The sequence below is a fragment of the Phacochoerus africanus genome, chromosome 15, assembly GCF_016906955.1.
Source record: "Phacochoerus africanus isolate WHEZ1 chromosome 15, ROS_Pafr_v1, whole genome shotgun sequence".
Lineage (NCBI taxonomy): Eukaryota > Metazoa > Chordata > Mammalia > Artiodactyla > Suidae > Phacochoerus > Phacochoerus africanus.
Genome location: NC_062558.1, coordinates 85,201,622 through 85,222,293, shown reverse-complemented (window position 1 = coordinate 85,222,293; position 20,672 = coordinate 85,201,622). Strand labels below are relative to the sequence as shown.

General features: G+C 38.0%; 1 protein-coding gene and 1 long non-coding RNA gene across 5 annotated transcripts in view; one reads left to right on the top strand and one right to left on the bottom strand.

Moving 5' to 3' along the window:
• The first annotated feature begins 291 nt into the window (after positions 1-291).
• Positions 292-20,672, top strand: part of LOC125116752 (uncharacterized) — a 30,057-nt gene continuing 9,676 nt past the window's right edge. Inside the window, exons 1-3 of the long non-coding RNA XR_007132416.1 lie at positions 292-421; positions 3,689-3,801; positions 9,817-9,897. This is a non-coding gene — a long non-coding RNA (uncharacterized LOC125116752). The remainder of the gene's footprint in view (positions 422-3,688; positions 3,802-9,816; positions 9,898-20,672) is intronic.
• Positions 2,423-20,672, bottom strand: part of NRG3 (neuregulin 3) — a 1,084,705-nt gene continuing 1,066,455 nt past the window's right edge. The window contains exons 7-10 of one of the 4 annotated variants that reach the window (XM_047762259.1): positions 15,927-16,054; positions 11,082-11,252; positions 4,751-4,822; positions 2,426-4,509 (exon numbers count right to left, since the gene is read on the bottom strand). In XM_047762259.1, coding sequence (XP_047618215.1) covers positions 4,002-4,509; positions 4,751-4,822; positions 11,082-11,252; positions 15,927-16,054 — 879 coding nt within the window. In that variant the 3' untranslated portion in view covers positions 2,426-4,001. Of the gene's footprint in view, positions 4,510-4,750; positions 4,823-11,081; positions 11,253-15,770; positions 15,774-15,926; positions 16,055-20,672 lie in introns of all 4 variants that reach the window. The other 3 variants (XM_047762262.1, XM_047762261.1, XM_047762260.1) reach the window with 3 other exon arrangements.

The following is a 20,672-nucleotide window of genomic DNA, read 5'->3' as shown; positions in this document are numbered from 1 at the left end:
TATAAAAGTTGCCAAGTTAGCTGATTTCTGAATGATTTTATTTCATTGGCATTCCATGAGGCAATCACTTTAATATTTGTCAAATGAAGTAAAAATAAATCTACCAAAATAACCAAACACCTAAATGTAATATACATATATATATTTTAATACATACATATATGCTCGTATATGTATGAGTGTGTGTGTGTAGTCACAGTAGGGAATAGATTAAGAGAACAATGTTGATCTTAAGGAATGCATTTCTCCCTTTTCTCTCACTATTTCTTTAAAAGGGAAAGAAAGAATAAAAGAGGAAGAGATAAAGCTTATTTAAAGGCCTCATTTCCCATCATGTATTGGGATGAATTTAAAATAGAGAATAGCCCAGAAACATTGTATTGGTCTTTCCTGGATGAAGACTGAATTTCTGCAGACTAAGGTACAAACATAGTATAGACATGCTATCATTGAATACACGGTACTGAATCTATACAATTGAATAATAATAAAAAAGTATTCTTTATATATAAAATGTTTCCTGGATAACAAAAGCTCAAATAAAAACCCCACCCCTCCTGCTGTGTTCCTAGGTATACTATAGATTGATTTGGGAAGTGTTTCACAGCACTTGTCTCAGGGCAATATTTTCTGGTTTGTGCGCTAGAGTCAGAGGAATTACCATCCCCTTCACATAGGGAATCATGGTTTCCCCTATAGCACCATACTGCAGGGAAAGTGTGAGTGACTGTTACATATATCAAGCATACTCTGGTAGAGACCTGGTTATTGAAAGCCTTTGTCATTGTCCCCAGAAGCTCCACTCAGGTTGTAGCTGTCAATCAATCCAGAAGCCAGTGGTCATTCTCTGGAATCTGCTTGGCCCCTTTGTTCATTTTTTTGGTAGGTTTGAGAACTTATTATGGTCAAAACATTATGAAGTCCTAAAAATAGCACTGTTTTTCCTCCAGAGGAACTTGCTGTATTGCTACTTGGAAATAATGTAAAGCATTGGAGATTGGATCAACCAACAAATAATCAGTTCTTCAATCATAGCAAGGTAGATATTGGACAAGAGTGTAAAACATAGAGCACTTAATATACATAGGAAAATCAGAAAATTTAGATGCCAATCTTCCAACATAACTTTCACTATTATTAGCATAAAATTGTTCAGATATTTTGAACAGCATTCTATAGACGTCCCTGGCAAATTAGAATAACATACACTTTATTTAAAAAAAAAAAGACATCAGGAAATGATTCAGGGTCAAAAATGAGTGACATTCATTCTCACGGAAATAATGAATATGCAACTTAATTAATTACCAAATCTCCAAATATCTATTCACATAATAAATGCAGGAAAAATGAAAAATCAAAGGTGTTTTGTAGAAATAAAAACTTCTCTGTAGGCACGTGAGCTTGAAGGACAAGATACCGATGGCTTCAGGTGTTGGCCACATTGTATCAACTTTGAATCTTGATGCAATCAGCACTTGTCAGCTGGTGCCCAAAGAGGTGCTTTTTGATGTGGACCTTTTTCACAGGAGAGCTTCATACTCCAAAAGGGGACAAATGACCACTGAAATTGACCACTAATAATTGTTCTTAACAGAGCATTTTAGTCTCAACTATCAATTTGGACATTACTACCTCTAAACTTTACATCAGACCACCAGTAGAGGTGCTGGCTGTTCATACTCTTTAGAATGCATGAGGCTATTTATAATCCCATAATATATCATTGTACTTAAAAAAAAAAAATAAGCGGTTGGATCAGGACTTAAGTTTGATGATTTTGATCTTCTCAGAGTAAATGATGTATTAAAATAACTGTGGCAAGTCACAGAATATACAACCTTCTAATTAGGTGGCTTCTGTATGAATCCATTAGATATGCAACAGGTAACATTTTAGCGAAAAACCCAAGATGAGGTTGATTTCAATACAACATACTGGATATTACAGCTTACAGGGTTTTTCTATACCTGTTAAGACCATCTTTCTAAAATTTTCCCAAAGATATAATATTTCTCAATGAGTAGTTAGATAATCTAGATGTTAAAAATTTGTAATAATCTTTTAAGGATCTAACAGTATTACCTCTACATTCAAAACAATAGAATGATAATGGGACATCTAATGAATACCACAAACCTTTTGTTAAAGATAAAATGCATTTCTACTAAAATATTTTCAGCATTTGAGTCTTTGAGTTACTACTAAACAATATTCTTTTCCCCTATGGCATTGTCTGGTATTAAAAAAAATAATCTCAAAGAGCAATTTGTCATACATTTTAAACAAACAGAACTTAATCTTCCATAAGAATCAATATTTGATTCAGAAATAGTTACATTCCCTTTCAATGGAATATGAATCTTCCACAAGTAAATTTTAATCAAGGTTTTCCCAAACTTAAGTGAAATAAATCTTTTAAATACTTTCAAATACTGTGCCTTTTTATTTAAAACAGTGTAAACATAACAACTCAACACCACCAATACTGGAAAAAGACTGGTTATGTGAACACTAATTTCTTTGAATGCCCCATGAAAATAAGGGTAAATAAAACAGACAGATCTTCAGGAGAAGTTTCAGTTCACCTTAGCAGTGGAAAAAATATTGCTTTATTCCAAATGAACATACAGCACAATTTACTGTTCTTTTGGGGGCTTCCTGTGAACTGAATAGTCTGGGCTTTGTGTTTTCAACAATTTATTCTTTCCGTATTAACCACAGAAGCCAATGTCTTGGTCCACACGTAGTAGACTTGCTACAAAATAAATAGTAATGAGGATGATGAGAAAGCAATGGATAACTATCAATTTGATTACTGGCTTTTATAAATAATTTAAGTATGCATGATTCAAATTAAACACACATCCCCAACTTGCCTTGTGGTACTGTTATCATTAATGAGCCAATAGTTGTTCCTCTCAAAAATATTCACATCAGAAATGGTCTAGACATTGTCGAGAGTTTTACAGGACCCCCATCATGCAAGTGACCTTGATTTACTAACTGAACTTTATACTTAATGGAAAAATTGAAAGTGGACAGATCTAAGAGGGAAATTTTTTTCTGAATATTAGATTCCCTGATGTTTCAGAACAAATTTTAGCAAGCTTAATACACACACACACATGCACACACATATGCACAATGAACACATGTGCATATAGCATACCGGTGCTCGAATGAGCAAGCCCACACACACACACACACACAAACACACACAGGCACACACACACACACACACACACACACACACACACACTGAGAAATGCTCCTTTGGAGCCCCTAAACAATCTTAAAGAAAAACATTTCTCCTAGCATGATTTTAATGACACAACGTTGATGTTTTTGTCTCTTTTTCCGCAATAATTTCGTACCTTCCTCTGAGATCCTGTGCCTTCAAATTTCAGAGGAAGCTGGCACATAAGAGTGGCTAAGATTGCCCTGTGACTCCCTCTACCTCCTGCCTTTCTCCTTCCAGAGTCTTTTAGCCATTCTTCAAAAAGTAAATAGAAAACACTACATTTGTTGACATGACATAACCTGTGATGAGGCTGTCGAGTGAATAGAAATTTAGGGTTTGGGATTGGCAAGCCAAATGGCAAGGGACACCTGCTCACTGGCATGTCTGCCCTCAGGGCACAGCTCATCTCACTGAAACTGGGTAACTGCCAGTGCTTTTTTATAGGCCACTGGCGCTGTGGGGCGGAGGATCTGATTTGCCCACATCTACTAAGAGCCAAAGAGGACGGTATTGGGACTAACTGAAATTGTACTCAGAATTCTACCCAAAAGCTTTAGGTAAGCTTTATCCCTCTTGAAACATTTCTTTCCCTTTAAAAAAATATTTTGTTAAAAAACACTATGATATGAGGGCGATAGACTATTTGGTTTCTTCTAAGTAGATGCTCTTAAATTAATGCATATAAATAACTTGTATTTAATCTCCTCTCTTTCCTGTTGAGCAAAGCATAGAATGCACAGATTCCTATATCTCAAAGTCACTTGGTCAGTGCAGGGTCTCTTTGTATTTCACTTCGTAAGACAAATTGTGCCTCTCGTTCTGATTTGGCCGTGGGACTCAGGGGGAGAAAGGCTGTGTTTTCACTCGCATTGTCCTCGGTTTCTACGCTGGCCAGTTCATAGTCTTCTGACCGCCTGGCATCAGTCAGAATTCGGATCTGCTCCTGGACAGTTTCTAGCAATATTTTCACTTCTTGTTGTTCCGCTATGAGACAATCGCTGACTGGAATACTCACATTGACAATATCAGCAGAGTAGGAGTTTTTGCACCATTTGATGCTTTTGACTTCAGAAATCCCTGGCATTTGCATGCAGGTTTCCTCTAGACCCACTGAGGGGATGATGGGTACGGAACTGGCCCTTGGGGATGAATATCCCATCAGGTCCTTTTGATCCAAACTATTAAAATAGGAATTTGTCTCTCTTGAAGGCAGTTGCATATTTATTGATGCATTTTGTTGGGTTGTTAAACCATTGGATGAATACCTGAAAAAGAAACACAGCGTTAATCTGTTCTTTCTGCCCTGCTTCTGTAGAGTGATATTCAGTCAACAAAGCACTTTCCACATGCACCATCTCACTGAATTCTCACAGCAACCCCATGAGACGGATACTATGTTCCCAGTTAAACAGAGAAGTCAATTGAAGCTCAGATAGGTGAAGTGACTTGCCCAAGGTCACACAGAAAATAAGTGACAGACTGAGACTCAAACCCAGATCTTCTTACTTTAAGTCCAGGGATCTTTCAACACACCACAGCTGTATAGGCAGGTGGGATATAGTCTTCCTGACCTCTATCCTAGAATAAAAGTAAATGGGGATTGAGCAGGTAAGTGTGGCCTTTCCATAGTGACACACAGGAAACCCATAACGGCATGAGTCCACTCCATCAACCTGACCACCCTCTCAGCCCTGGTTTAGTCCATCTGACTCCTTGTGGCCACCCTTGGTGGGGGCAATCTGAAAGCTCGATATTAAGCATCAAGGTACTACAGTCCTGAGTTTCTCTGCTTCACATTGCCTTCAGGAGAACCAAATCCAATTTCCATCATTGCACACTGCTCTGTGAGAACTGCCCCAGTGCCAGTTTGGTGAGCCTAAGCAGTGGGGTGAGAGGTATACAGTTCCTCTGTCTACCAAGGTAAACATGGAGTTCCACGGGGCATCTAACAAGCCAGTAACATTCCTCACGTGGTTTCTGGAGCCAGATAACGTAGTTCATGGGTATGTGGCAGTGGCTTGTCGAGAATGCCATCATGCCATTCCAAGCTGCCTGACTATGCCAGAAGCTGGCTATCCCCTTCTTGATTGTTCAGAGCTAGTGAATTTACCATTGCCTCTGAATTTTTCTACTGCCAGAAAGTGGGGCAGGGATATCATAGCTTTGTAGTCTTGGAGCTTGAACAGCAGTATTTATTCTATTTTTCAGTTATTTTTTCTTATTTTTAACCTCATTAAACATTAAAAATTTTAAGCATACTCTGAACACATTCACCCTCTATATATAATACATCTCGTTCCCCTTGTCTTACATTATAATGTAAGTAAAAAATCATGTTTATACATAGGAAGAATAATTTCAGTGAAGTGTGTTGCATACTAAATAGAAGGCTTTGTTGAACAAAGACATGATGGGAGCAATTTAGAGGTCTTTCTGCCAGACAGTATGAAAAGATTTGAAAACAAATTTAGGTGTCATTGTAGTCCCATCTTCTCTTACTGTGCTTAGTACAGAGTTGGCCATTGATATATTTTGATGGAATGGACACATGAATATGTGAACAGATCTTCAAGGTAAATACTCCCTGTATATCCCAGTTAGCATAACAAGAGCTAACATGTGCAGAGAGCTTTCAAAAGGTACTTTCATCTCTAATTAACACATTTATTTAAAAAAACCTGTGACTTATTCATTATTATTACCATGTAATGGATGAATAAACTGGACTAAGGGGTACCCAAATGACTTGTCCCAGATTATACCCTTGGTAAGCAGCAAAGGAAGAAATTAAACCCAAATTGCCTTATTTTAACTGATACTATTAAAGCCAGAAATGAGTGGGCATATCAAGGCACACCTCAAACTTTTTGGAGACATATAATCTTCCCCTGCACAAGTTGTATAGCCATGTACAAGGAAATTCTCGGGAGGGATCTTACTCCTTTCTCTTCAGTGTTATATGACTCAAAATCTGAGCCTAAAGGTTCTGATCAAGGAATCAATTTCAACAAGAAGAAAGGGGACACATTTCAGGCTTTTGTGTTCTTAGCACCATTCTGTTGCCACTATTAATGTGTATGAAGATAGAGAATGTCTGCCATCAGATTCACCGATGGCATAGAGCCAAGAAATTTAGCTAGGATAAAATTGTCTTTCATGTGGATCTCATCAGAGTATACCTGTGGGCAGAATCTAATAGGTTGAAATGTGATGGTGATGCTTGCCAATTCTTAATACCTGGATCTAAATACTATTTGTAAAAACGTTGGATAACAGTGTAAATATCTTAGAGGATTTAGTCAATTGAACCTTCAACAAGTCAACAATATGGCTTGACTAAGAAGTAACAAGAGGCAATTCAAGCCAAACATGGAACAGCCTTTTAATATGCCTAAGTGCTAAATGAAGGACTGAGACGAGAAAGAGAAATTGCAGTTGACTTACGTGTCACCTCCAAGCCAGGTATGGGTCACACGCTGGCAATGACTGAAGTCTAAAATGCTTCCATCAGAAGACCTAAATAGACATCTCTCCAAAGAAACATCTAAATGGCCAATAGGCACATGAAAAGATGTTCAACTTCACTAGTTATTAGAGAAATGCAAATCAAAGCTATGATGAGGTAGCACCTCACACCAGTTAGAATGGCTATCATTAATAAGTCTACAAATAACAAATGCTAGAGAGGGTGTAGAGAAAAGGGAATCCTCCTCCACTGTTGGTGGGAAGGTAAACTGGTGCAGCCACTGTAAAAACAATATGGAGGTTCCTCAAAAACTGAAAAATAGAACTACCGTGTGATCCAGCCATCCCACTCCTAGGCATATTCTCAGATGAAGCTATAATTTGAATAGATACATACACCCCTATGTTCATGGCAGCACTATTTACAATAGCCAAGACATAGAGACAACCTAAATATCCATTGACAGCTGATTAGATAAAGAATATGTGAGATACACCCCCACACACATACATACAGTGGAATATTGGCCATTAAAAAGAATAAAATAATGCCACAGAGATTATCATACTAAGTGATGTAAGTCAGAAAGATAAAGATAAATACCATATGATGTCAACTTATATGTGGAATCTAAAATACAACACTGATAAACATATCTATAAGACAAAAATAGACTCACAGATATAGAGGACAGACTTGTGGTTGCCAAGAAGGAGAGGACAGAGGAGGAAAGGATTGGGAGTTTGTGATTAGCAGGTGCAAACTATTATATATAGGATGTATAGACAACAAAGTCCTATTGTATAGGACAGGGAACTATATTCAATATCCTCTGATAAACCATAGTGGAAAAAACTAGAAAAACAATGTATACATGTATAACTGGGTCACTCTGGAAAGTAACACAACATTGTAAATCAACTACACTTCAATAATTTTTTTTAATTTAAAATGATAGAACCAGAGAAGATGCACTTTAAACAATTAGAACTCTCCCAAAATGTTTTAGGCCTTACATGATTTCAAGTCCCAGCACCATTACATGCTCTGAAATCTTAGACAAACACCAGCCTCACTTTAGTTCTCTCATCAGTTAAAATCATCAGGTAGTAAAACTGACCAGGAGGACTATTCAGAGGACTAACTGAAGTAATGTGTGTGCATTATTTAAGTAGAGGCATGCTGGTGGTCCTTGCATCCTTCCTAGGGTTTCTGTGAGTGTCCTAGCACTGATCTTTGAGTAGCTGATGCTACTCTGCAGAAGTTTAAGTGAGGGCTAAATTTCTAGATGTGATTCTTGATTAGAAGATACTCAGAGTTCTGTATCCCTTCAGAGTCAAGAACTCTTTCACACGTTTGATCCATAAGCTTGTTATTTATTGACTGTAAAATATCAGTTTGGGCCATTTGGACTGCCCTTCCTCTAATCCCTCAACAAAGTAATCACAAGTGCATTTCCTCTGTAACCATGTGAGTCAAAGCATCCTTTGAAGATGAATGATTTCAACAGTTAGTCACTTGGTTTGATTCTCCCAGTAATTCAAGGATCAGGTCAAGAAATTTATGTTTACCCAGAGGACTCCAAGACCCAGTTCTTGATGTGTATGGCAATAGATGAAGTGACAAAATTGAAGGAATCCACATTTCCCATTGGAGCCATTCAATTAAGGGACTCTATTTATATATTGCCATCCATGAAGGAGATTTTTCTTCACATTCCTTTCTTGGTTTAGTGGTCTATTTAGTCAGAAAGGTCAGTATTCAGTCCAGTTCTTTTTACATGGGGTTATCACATGGGCTAGCCATTTAAGCTCTACTATCTTTAGTGTGTTCATCTATAAACTTCCTCAAGAATAACTAAATTAAAATTGGTAAAGTTGCTATTTCAATGAAGTAGATAAACAGTATATTTAAGATCCCTTCTTTGAAGGTAACAATCTAACATTTGTGATTCCATCTCTTTCTTTCTAGTACATGAACCCATTAGTTTGGTTTGCCTGACATAACTCAGTGTAAAGCTCTGTGAGCCCCCACCATGGTTGTCACCAATCTGCTGATCGGGAAAAGGCTCTGGAAGAATCGCCTTTACACCTGACTTCTGCCTCAGTCTTTTCTCAGATGGGTGCTGAATTCAAGCTGAGCTTGTCAGTGCCAAGGAGAGACATGACCTACAGGGGGAGTCTAACTAGCAGAGAGCATCCACATGCTTGATAAACAGGCAGGAGATGGCTGATGGCTCTTGGAAATTCATTCAGTCCCCCTCCAGGGCCAGATTTGAAGAGGGCCTTTAGCTGTGAAATTCTATTACCAATTCCATTTCCAGTCCGAAGAGACAGTCAGTCCCCCAGGAGTGGAAAATAGCTATTCTCAAGAACTGAGAATGAGATCGCTCCCTGAGATTCATTGTGCTAAGCACACAGTGACTTAGAGTCACCATTTATCAACACTGGGTGCACAGCACACACAGGAAAATGCACGTGGCCAGCCAGCTGGAGATAATATTCCAAACCCAATGATGATTGAACCAAAACAAAACTGCCACCATGCAGACAATACATGTAAGTCTCCCAGGAGTTAAAAGACAAAGCAGGGTCTGGACATGCCATGGGAATATTTTTACCCCTGGAGATTTGTGTATGTTTGGTTCATGACTGTGCCTTGCACAGGCTTGGAGCATCTTTACACTGGTACATATGGAATGATAGGCATAACAGTGCCCAAAAGAAGAAAGACTGCATGAACTGAGTTCTCTCTCCACCCATAAAATCTCTGAACTTGATTTCGCCACACTCATTCCTCCTCTTAACATTCACCCCAGGGGGAAAAACAATATACCTAAGTAACAGACATTATTAGTGATTTAAGAAGAAAAGAAATTATGAAACATAATTAAACATAGGCTAAATTCAAACCCTTTTTTCAGATACAAGGCAAAGAGAAATGCCAACTACATTTCAACTTGCATTGTACATTTTGGACAACTCAGCTGTTATGTTGGATGTGCAAATCTCACCCCAGATCTGTACCAAATATACTTTATAGTCCATTTGGAAGTGCTTCAAAATTACAAAACCCAGACACAGCCTATTTATTTCCTATCTTCTAGTCTTCCTACAGAAATCTGTTCCTGAGATTCATCAGACATGGCACTGTTGAATACATATCTTGCCCAGAAGAAAAGACAAAGGTAAGAGTCTGGAACAGAACTCAAACCTGCTTTGACTTCCAACTTGATAAAGACAGAGTGTAAAAGTCACCCAGACCAAAGCAGCACAGGAACCTGGCCTGGCTCATGCAGAGAGAGAGAAAAACTAGATGCAACAAGAACCTGGCTTGAATGAGGGAACAGATTCCTGGAATTTCTAGAGTAAACCCTGATTGAATTGCTCTTGAAATGAATAATAATACTATAATAACTCCTGTGACAATAAATACCAGTACCCCTTCTCTCCTTCCTATGTGTCAGGTGCAAGCTCTTGACACATGTAATTTCCTTTTAACCTGCCCAACAACTCTGAGCAAAACTGGTATAATTTTGTTCAATTTATAGACGAGAAAACTTAAGCTCAGATTATAACATTTTCTCAAATTCATACATGTAGCAAGGGGCAAAGGTGAGACCTGAACTTTACTCAGTTTCTACAAGGGCTGCATGTTTGGTTGAGCAGCTTATGTTGGGTAAATGGTGCTAAGATTCATTCCATACTCCACTCACCCTACTAGGAGCCCTCTGAGGGTCTGTGTCCACTCAGAGGAAGGGACAGTTTGTACTGCAGGGATGAGCTGCAGCCATCCAGTCCAGAGCCAACTTTTCCATCCCTGTACCATGAATAAAACTAGAGAGCTGAGTTCAGCTAGTTGTACATTATGACAGTATGCTGTCTACACTGACTGAGATACATTCAAGAATGCTCAATGGAGCCGGTGCTATACATGTTACAGGTTACTGTTTATGGTGTTGTTCAAAATAGTGACTAGAGAATTAAGTACTTAGTGATTAATAATGATTAGAGAATTAAATAATAAGGATAAAGGAACACTTTAGTCCTCATAAGAGATCTCTATTTTTTTTTAAATAAAAAAAAATTCCCAGGTATCTTAGCAACTGTATAATGCAGTGTCTAGATAGCTATACACTTACTTTCTTCCTGGTGTTATAGTTCTTTTCCATCTAACATTTCCCTAATATCTATTTTCATTGTGTCTCTTCTTTAAAGTTAGTTTATCTTTGGTGGAACAAAGATAGAAGCAAGCATAAATAACCAACTAATGATGAAATCAGTGAATAAAAACCCAAGGAACAAAATAACTCAATTTAAAGCCACAGCATTCAAGGCACCCTCCCTAAATTCCATTGCTTTTAAGACCTACCCTTGGCAAGGTATTGTATCCTGGTCGGGAATCCTTGATTCCTCGAGTTGCTGATATGCTGGTCCCACAATTCCGCCCAGCCTACTTCTGGGAGAAGGGGGTGTCCTTCTGAAGGCGTTTCTGTGGAGCATACCACTCCTTTGCCCTGGGCTGCAGCATGAGGAGAGACTCCTGTTGGGGGAAAGAAAACCAAGAGACAAATCAATCATAGCAATAATCTCACTGGGGGCTGCTCAAACAAACACTGCATGTGCACACCCCAGATCCTGAGTTGTGAGTCAGGCTCCACCCCTGCTCATATGATATCTTCTAGGAGGTACCCAAAGTTGCTGAATCCATTTTATCTTTGGAGAGACTGAGAAAAGAGAAGTTCCAGTTCTTGTGTTTCTGGTTTTCCAGTTTGGGCTGGAGTACAAGGGGCTTAAATAATGGCAGCTTTCCACCAGAGAGGTGTGCTTCAGGAATTCTTCAGCTCCTGATCCTATCCTCCCTCATCATCTAAGCTATAGGAGCATCTCTAATAGAGATAAAAATAGCCTTGTTGGTAAACACTGATAAGAACTAAACACATGAAGCTCTGAGGGCTTTATGGGGAAAAATTCACTTGCATTAGTGGTAGAATAAACAAACCGAATTTTAATTGCCATTTTTCTCCTTAATATACATGGTACTTTCCCAGTTTCATTATCTCAAATTTTCATAAATCCTGAGAACCAAAATTATTTTTCTTTAAGAGCTTGCTCTTTTAAACTTTTTTTTTGGTCTTTTTTTGCCTTTTCATGAGCCCCTCCTGCAATATCTGGAGGTGTGGAGGTTCCCATGCTAGGGGTCTAATTGGAGCTGTAGCCACTGGCCTACACCAGAGCCACAGCAACGTGGGATCGGAGCCGCATCTGCGACCCACACCACAGCTAACGGCAACGCCAGATCCTTAACCCACTGAACAAGGCCAGGGATTGAACCCGAAAACTCATGGTTCCTAGTTGGATTTGTTAACCACTGCACCACGATGGGAACTCCTTAAACATTTTTTTTATTGAATGAAAGAGCCTTTAAATTCTATAGTGCTTTACAATTTTCAGAAGTTTCACATCCACTATTTCTATCATCCCATAATAACTTTTAAGTTTGCTTTTAGTAAATGTCTGATCATATATGTCATGTGACTCCTATGTCAGAATACCCAAATAACCATACGTTATCAGATGCCATCAAAAGGCAAAAGGCATAAATGGGGTAAACCTCAGGTAAGATCCCTACATAGATCACATTAAACAAAGAACTAGACTCTGCACAGAGGTCATATTACTCATCCCATGCCCATTCCTCTGTCTACCCCCTGAATTTATCCCACTACCATATGAACTGGAAGGAGAACTTTGCTCCGGAATAGACATTCCATGAGATGACAGTAAGTGAACCTAGAATTTTCGTGTCACATTCTCATTGAGCTGTGAAAATAACAATAAAACCATACATAGAAAGAGGAAAAAACATTTTCAAAAATTTCAATATACTTTCAAGTTCTAAAGGAACCAGTCCCCTAAACAAATTTATCCATATTACTATATTATTTGGAGTTCTGTAACCTTTCCCTACCAATAGCATTGTTATTTCCACTTAATAAATAAAAAACACAACATCTCAAATATTATGCAAGGTCAGAATTTGAGAACCTGACATGTGAGTGCTAGTAGCTACCTTTCTGCTTTTGGCAAAGTAACTGATCACACTTCATAGTCTTCAAGCCCAACTTTAACCTTCTGAGTTTGTGCAGACACCAGATCATACCTGGCAACATTATTACAATGTCATTCTGCATCAAAATATTTCTAATGTGTTGAGTCCTAACATGCTTAATAAAAAGGACCTCTAGTTAGATCACTGAGCCAGCAAGTTTAGGGAACTCTGTAATAGTTAATTTGTTTCCCTCTCTTCCAGCTTCTGTCTGTACCATCCAATGGCAACTGTGGAGTCCATGGGGTACTCAGGCTTGGGTGCTAGAATTAGCCACACCAGGGTGTGCATCTCAGGTCTATATGTTACTAGCAGCATATTGGGGAAGCACTTCTACCAGTCAGAGTCCTGGAGGGAAATAGATAGCATCTTAAATTGGGTCATTTGGGAGGATTTTGCTATTTACAAAAGTGTACTCAGTGTTTGAGAAAAAAAAAGATACAGGATGCTTCTGTACATCAGAGCTAGTACCAATGGGAAGCTGCCACCATCCTGTAACTGGAGGGACAAGGGGAAAGCGCAGTTACATGAATGAAGAGAGAAAAGGATTGTAAGAACAGGACCACCTGGCAGGTGCTGTGGCCCCAGGAACAGGGATGTAGCTGGGGCAACCAGGCCAAAGCACTAGGACCTCACTAGCCCCCGCCCTTCCATCTCTTGGCTGGGCATTGCAGTGAACCAATAGAAGCCCAAAGACAAAGGAGCCTGCTATCCTCTAGGGCATAGGGCAAGGCAGAAAAAGGTAAAGCCTAGATATGAGTGGAGGAAATGGAGATAATGGTACTAGCACATGCTTAGGTATTTTTATAGGATTGCTAGGGAAGTTAAAAGAAAGTGTGTAAAATATCTAGCAGGAAGCCTGGCATATGTAAGTGCTCATCACAATAAGTTCCCCCTGATTCCTCTGCCCAGACTGACAACTCAAGGGCTTATACTCCAGGGATTTGCTTCATCTTAAAAACCTACATACGTGCTGCCTATAAATGACTTATATTACCAAAATATAATGCAATAAGCATGACATGCCATAATAGCTTTTGTTTTTAAAAAGAAAAAGGTTTTTTTTCTTTTTTACTAAACATGAGAAATAATGACTTTGATTAATAGCTTTGTATCATAAATGAGTTATCCAAATGAGTCATATTTGCAGTGCACAAAAATAAATTAATTATTCATCACTAGCCAAAATGTCACAACCACAAAATCTACCAGGATGAACTACTGACCCATCTTAAAAAACAGTTCTTTACCTTTTGATCAATCAACTATTCAAGCTTTCTAACCCAGTGGCATTCAGGAAGTTATAGAGCACTTTGCAGGACATAAATCAGTGACCAGGTTATCAATCACAAAAACGTTTAAGTCTACTGCATGTTTTACAAAACAAAAGCTATGATATATTGAACTATAATTTACAAAGTTCTAAAAGCACCTTATAAATCAACCTTTGCCTATCTATCAGGACACACAATGTATGTCAACAAATGCTGCAATGTCATTGAACCAAACAAAAAGGAAGGTCTCTCAGAGACTTCCTTATCTAATCTGTGAGTGATTCCTGGAAACCAGAGTAGAAGCCAAGTTTAAGAGGGGGTACATCAACAGACAAAAGTAGGGGTAGGGTATTTGCAGCTCAAATACATTAGAAGCTATAATTCTTTATTATACCAACTTTAAAACATGCATGGCATAATACAGTACTTAATATTATACTTAATTATTTTACTTGGCTGGATGGAATACCACTTTAACATGTATTACAACCAGCAGAGGAAAATACTCCTTGGGAAAAAAAATCTTCTAAATGGCTGATAATTTTGTACTTCTTTCCCTAACTGAAGAACTTCCATTAGGTCCAATGAACTTAAAAGCTCTTTTCACAGCGAAATATTTATAAATGCCCCAAATGATATAAACCAAAAATTGTAGTTAATAACTAAAGTAATTATCCAGCAGTCAAACATATTTCATCCTGCGTTGAAAATATTTAAACTGTTTTTTTTAAACATAGCAAACCCTTGGTATCTCATTCTCTACTCATGTAGAATAAAAATCACCATCAAATTCTGAGGATTAGTATCCAGAGTAACTGAAAACCTCATAGGAAATGTGGCCAGCAACAATAAAATCTGTTTTGAGGGGGGTCCCTAATAGGTGAAGAAGTTGGTTTCCTTAAAGAATTCATACTTCTGTCATGATGGTTTTCAAAATAGATACCTAAAGACCAAGGGTCAACAACATTGATCGTTCATTGCTGGTAACAAATATTTTTTCCCTCTTCTGTTTTGAAAAAATTTTTAATCTTTTCATAATCTTTTCAGAATTTTTTAAACACTGTACTTCTTACTAAGAAAAGGAATCTTAATCTCTAGTCAACTTCCACAAAAATTGAGGATATATTTTGGATACACATATATGTAATGTCTGTTCTAGCAAGTCCCAAGCACTGGCACTGTAGAACAAAGACATTCAATTTTCAGAGTTCCAGTTTCCTTATGTAGAAAACATAGCATCTAACTAGAAGATGTTGAGGAATGTACTCGGCCTCAGGATGCTATAAAATTTTTAAGATGACTTTTATTAGATAATTTTATTTTTGGCTTTCTCCCCCAGAGTCAATTTTTATGGTCAGCTTATAAAAAAGGGCCACTCCATTGATAATGGCAGATCTTATAAACTCAAGGAGATTTTCTAGGCCTCTTTCCCCTGGAAAGTTTTCTTTAAGAACCATGTTAGAAGACCTGAAGCATGTCCCATCAGCTGCCTAGGGAAGAATTAGTCATTAAATTTGCAGAGGGTGATAAGGCAGGCTAGGGAAAATCATGTTTTTAATAGTCTTTGGAATGCAATTGTTTCATTCACTGGGCTGTGTCTGCAGCCTTGACGGGTGGTGTTAATAGTTCCTTAGGTTTCTTAAAGGGGCATGGTTGCGTGCTGGTATCTTTGGTTTACCTGCTGTGAGATGTTTGAGCATCACATCCTGGGGAACTGCAGAAGAAGCAAGAACAATCATCTTTCCTGAATAATGCTGCCATTCCTTGGCATGTATGGTCCAGCTGCATACACAGTGTCAATGTGCCCATGCCCCCCACCATTAGCTCTCTGTACCTGTGGTGTTTGACAGATTGGCTTCCTCTGTCAGGAGAAGGGACCTCTGGGAATGACTGGGGCCCGGCAAAACTTGACTCCATCATTTTCCCCAATGCAGTCACAGGATGCCTTTCCGCCTTTGAATACTATGGAAAATCACATGCACAAAGTTAAGCTGGAGGAGAAGTTATGAGAGGAGGGTCTCTGATACTATAGCTATATGTCAAAACATTACTGGAACTTACCAGTAACTTTTCCACTGGGCACCTGATTAGGAGAATGATAAAGACATCATTTTCATCCCATTTCTCACACACTGAGTATGCTCTCTCCCCTGGTCCCCCAAACTCTTTGTGATTAGATAATGTCCATATAACAAGGTTCCTCACTTTAGAATCCTATTACTATCTTTTCATTTCAACATTTACCCATGGCACACTATGCCTAAGAGCCAAAGTCACAAGTGCTTTTTTTTTTTTAATTGAAGTATAGTTGATACAAACTATTATCTAACGCAAGTATTTTTTAGTCAATGTACATTTTACCAAAAAAATTAATTAGGGCTAAACTACTAACAATAGGGATTCAATAAATGCTGATTGAATGAACTTCAAACATTTTTAGAATTATGGAAGGCTCTGATTTAGAGTATCTGCCCACCACTCTCCACCGTTTCCCTCTTTCAGCCTGTTACCAGGTAATTGCTATATCTAACAAGAGAAGTGTGTGAACAATTTATTCTTTATAGTTATAAACCCTTGGTTTCACCTTTAGCTATGGGGTATCATGAGGCATGGGAGCCTAGAGAAAACCATATATAGAAAACCATATGGCTTTCTTTAGGCACATTAAGAAAGACTTTTCCCCAGAGTTCTCCTATGACATAGTGGATTAAGGATCTGGTGTTGTCACTTCAGTAGCTTGGGTTGCAGCTGTGGCACGGGTTTGATCCCTGGCCCGAGGAAATTCCACATGTCGCAGGTGCAGCCAAAAAAGAAAAAAAGAAAGAAAACTTTTTCCCAAGGGAAATATCACATGAAATCTCAACCAGGCAGCAGTTGCCAAGTTTACCACTCCCTGGACACTTAGCACTTGAACAAGCAGTAAGGGGTAGCAAGTTCTTTTTCTAGAAAACTATGCTGAGAAATGACATTTTTTTGTATGTTAACCAAACTAGAGCAATATATGAATAAGAATTTCACAAAAAAAATAGGTATACAAAATACATATGAGAAGGTGTATCACTGTACTCATTGTAAAGAGGTGTAATCATTGTAAAGAGAAAATTAAATTTCAGGAGTACCTAGAAAAGGCAAAGATTCAAGAAAAATAGAGTTGGTGCTAATTTGTTGGGGTACACATTGGCAAAATGTTCCCAGATTTTAAACATATATACCCTGTGATCCCAAATACTACTTCTAGGGATTTCTATTGTTAACTGTAAAAGTTCAAAATTATACAATTACCAGGATTATGTCAGTGGTGGAATTTTTAATGACAAAGAAAAAAATGAAAAAGAGAAAGAATTAGAAATATAGAAATGGCCACAAATAAATACTATACAGCCATTGAAAAGAATAAAAACAAGGTGCAAAAAATGTATGCATAATATGGATCCACTTGTGTAAATAAGGAAAATGCAGTAAACAGATGTGTACATAAGTGTATGTGGGTATATACAAATGTATTTAGCTTTGTGTGGGTATATACACATATGAATAGATTTTATATGTACATATACATGTATATTTCTGTGTGCATATGTTTGTGTGTGTCTGTGTCACCTATGCAACTACACAGGAAACAGATGGGAAAAAAATTTAACTAGATGGTATCCTTGGGAAAAATTCTATCAGTAGGTATTGGCTATGGAGTCTAGGGAAATTGTCAAGGTTATATAACTTCAAAATCTCTAAGTAAATGTTTTCTTTTTAAGTACTTCCAAAATAACCCAAATATTGTTAGTAATGACATCTTGAATCAGAATATGATTTCTACAAAATGGATTTGACATAGGCTAGACTTCTTACAAAATGGTGTGAATGACATGGAACAAAAAGAAGATATAGAGATAATTTGGAAAATTATGGTTGTTTTCAGTGACCCCAAATGACAAATTCCAAAGAATGATGGAAATACCTTCATGTGTACTTCTCTGATGATTAATTAAAGCTGTTTATCAGAAACCATGGAAAAAGTGAACTGAATCAACATGTTATTGAAATATAACCAACGTCTTTAATTTCTATCTGATTTTAAGGTTCTATAAAAGACCTACTAGAATTTTTTTCCCTAACTGCTAATAAATTGTTTTGGAAGACAAACTCAGGGGTTTGCTGTGGTGCATCAGGTTAAGGATCTGGCATTGTCACTGCTGTGGCTCTGACCCCTACTGTGGTTCGGGTTCAATCCCTGGCCCAGGAACTTCTGCATGCTTGTGCCATGGGCACAGTTGAAAAGAAGACAAACTCAGATGCTCAGAAAGCTCAGCTATAGATTCAGGTGAGATTATCTGGAGGCATCTGTGGCAAATTGGAGGGGATACCTTCTGCTCTGCTTCTGCAGAGGGCTATCAGTGGGAAACATTGGCCAGTTTTTTAGAGAAATTGCCTAATCATGAAAAGTCAGCAACCCATTCATTTTGTAAAAGCAATGTATGTCAAAAAGCCTAATTCAGCTTTGGGGCCATTAGTTCAGAGCCTCTGCTTCGAATGAGACTTAATCATTGAGAGACAGAGGGCCTTGTTCAAAATCAGGGATAAAAGTCTCAAAGAGAATCAACCTCTTACTTGTTCTGCTTGTTCATAGTGTTCATAACAGATACTGTGTTCTAAATATTTTCTTTCAAATGCTTAGATTACTGTTACACTCTACAGTGGCTTTCAATGGTATTATTTTGGTCCTTTAACACAAATTTGTTTCCAAAATTTATTATTTTGGATTTCAACCATTTCTCTCATAGACTTTTTGAGAATCATTCTCATTTCAGTGTACTGATCTGAGGTACAGACTTAAATTCCTGGTGCCCCCATCTAAGGTTGATTGAGATACATGGGAACACTAAAAAACCTAATAATTTGGCAACCCTCCAAGTTAATAATAGCCTATACATATTGGTTCGAGTGAATTTAGAGGGAGATTCCAGTTTTCATTTCTGACAAATAAAGAGCTTAGAAATCATCATTTCTGTCATTAACAATAAGACAAAAAGCTGAACAAACTGAAAATCAATGACTGTTGTTATATCCATCAGATAATTGAGGTTGCAAGGCAAACCACCACTCTAGAATCTGGAGAGACGTGAATACAGAGAATCATAGTCAAGATGAGCTTACCTACAGAAGAACCTGCCAGAAACATAAACTGATAGGAACACTTAAGTAGTAATTTTAATAAATGTTTGGAATCGGTGTGTGAACTAGAGGGAAAGTAAAAATTATCTGAGGGCTGCCGTTTTAGGGAGTGTTCTCACACTTACATAAGTTTAACCCTCAGGACCACACCAGATTCTCACAACAAAGAATCAAGAAAGGAAAGGAAAAAAAAAATAATCCCATGTCTCTGATGAGGAGAGGATAAAGTAACCATTTTGAAATACATGCAGAATGTTCTCCATTACAACTGCCTACTTTTCAGTGAAAAGAGACTTTATCAGAGCCTGATCTCACCTGAGAACATTTTTCTCAATAAACAACTGAAGGATTTTCCATTGTGGCTCAGCAGTAACAAATCCAACTAGGATCCATGAGGATGTGGGTTCAATCCCTGGCCTCACTCAGTGGGTTAAGGATCCAGCATTGCTGCCATCAGCTGTGGTGTAGGTCACAGATGCAGCCAAAATCTAGCATTGCTGTGGCTGTGGGGTAGCCCAGCAGTTACAGCTCTGATTCAACACCTGGCCTGGGAACTTCCATATGCTGCACACGCTGACCTTAAAAAAATAAATAAATAAATAAAAATAAATAAACAACCGAAGAAGAGACAAAACCTTTGAAATAGATTCCAGATAACTTAGATGGTACTCTGCTTGCATGTAGAGTAAGCATAACTCTCCAGTCCTTAAGTATGGGCTACGCATAGTCACTTCCTTCCAAAGAGTACTCCGTAGAAGCAGGGGGGTGGAGAGAGTAAAACCTCAGTGGAGATGTGTGACATATACTACCTCAGACACATGACCAAAGGAATCATCGACAGTGATGTCATATTGATAGTACATCCTTTTGAGAGGATATGATGAAAATGGCACTGGGTGTTATTTTTCTCACAAAAGCCCCTAACCCCAATCTACTCATGAGAAGAACATGAAATTCCCATAGAGGAGAATCCTGCAAAATACTTGACCAGTACTCCCCCAAAAGTATCAAGATCATTAAAATAAAGGAAATCTGACAAACTGCCACAGCCAAGAGGAACTTAAGAAGCTATGGCAATTAAATGTGACTTGGTATCCTGCCTTGGATTTTGTAACAAAAGCAGTTAGGTAAAAACTAAGGACATCTGAATAAGCCATGGATCTCAGTTAATAAGGGTGCATCAGTATGAGTGCATTCATTGTAACAAACATCCCATATCAATTACAGTGTTAACAGAGGAAACTTAGGTACAGTGTGTATGGGACCTCTCTGTATTATCTTCACAACTATTCTATAATCTAAAACTGTCCTAAAAAATGAAGTCCACTTTAAAAAAATAAAAGAGCTTGTTACAGCAAAAGCTACACACCAAAAAACAAACAAAAAATTAGAGACTAAAGGCAGTATTCAG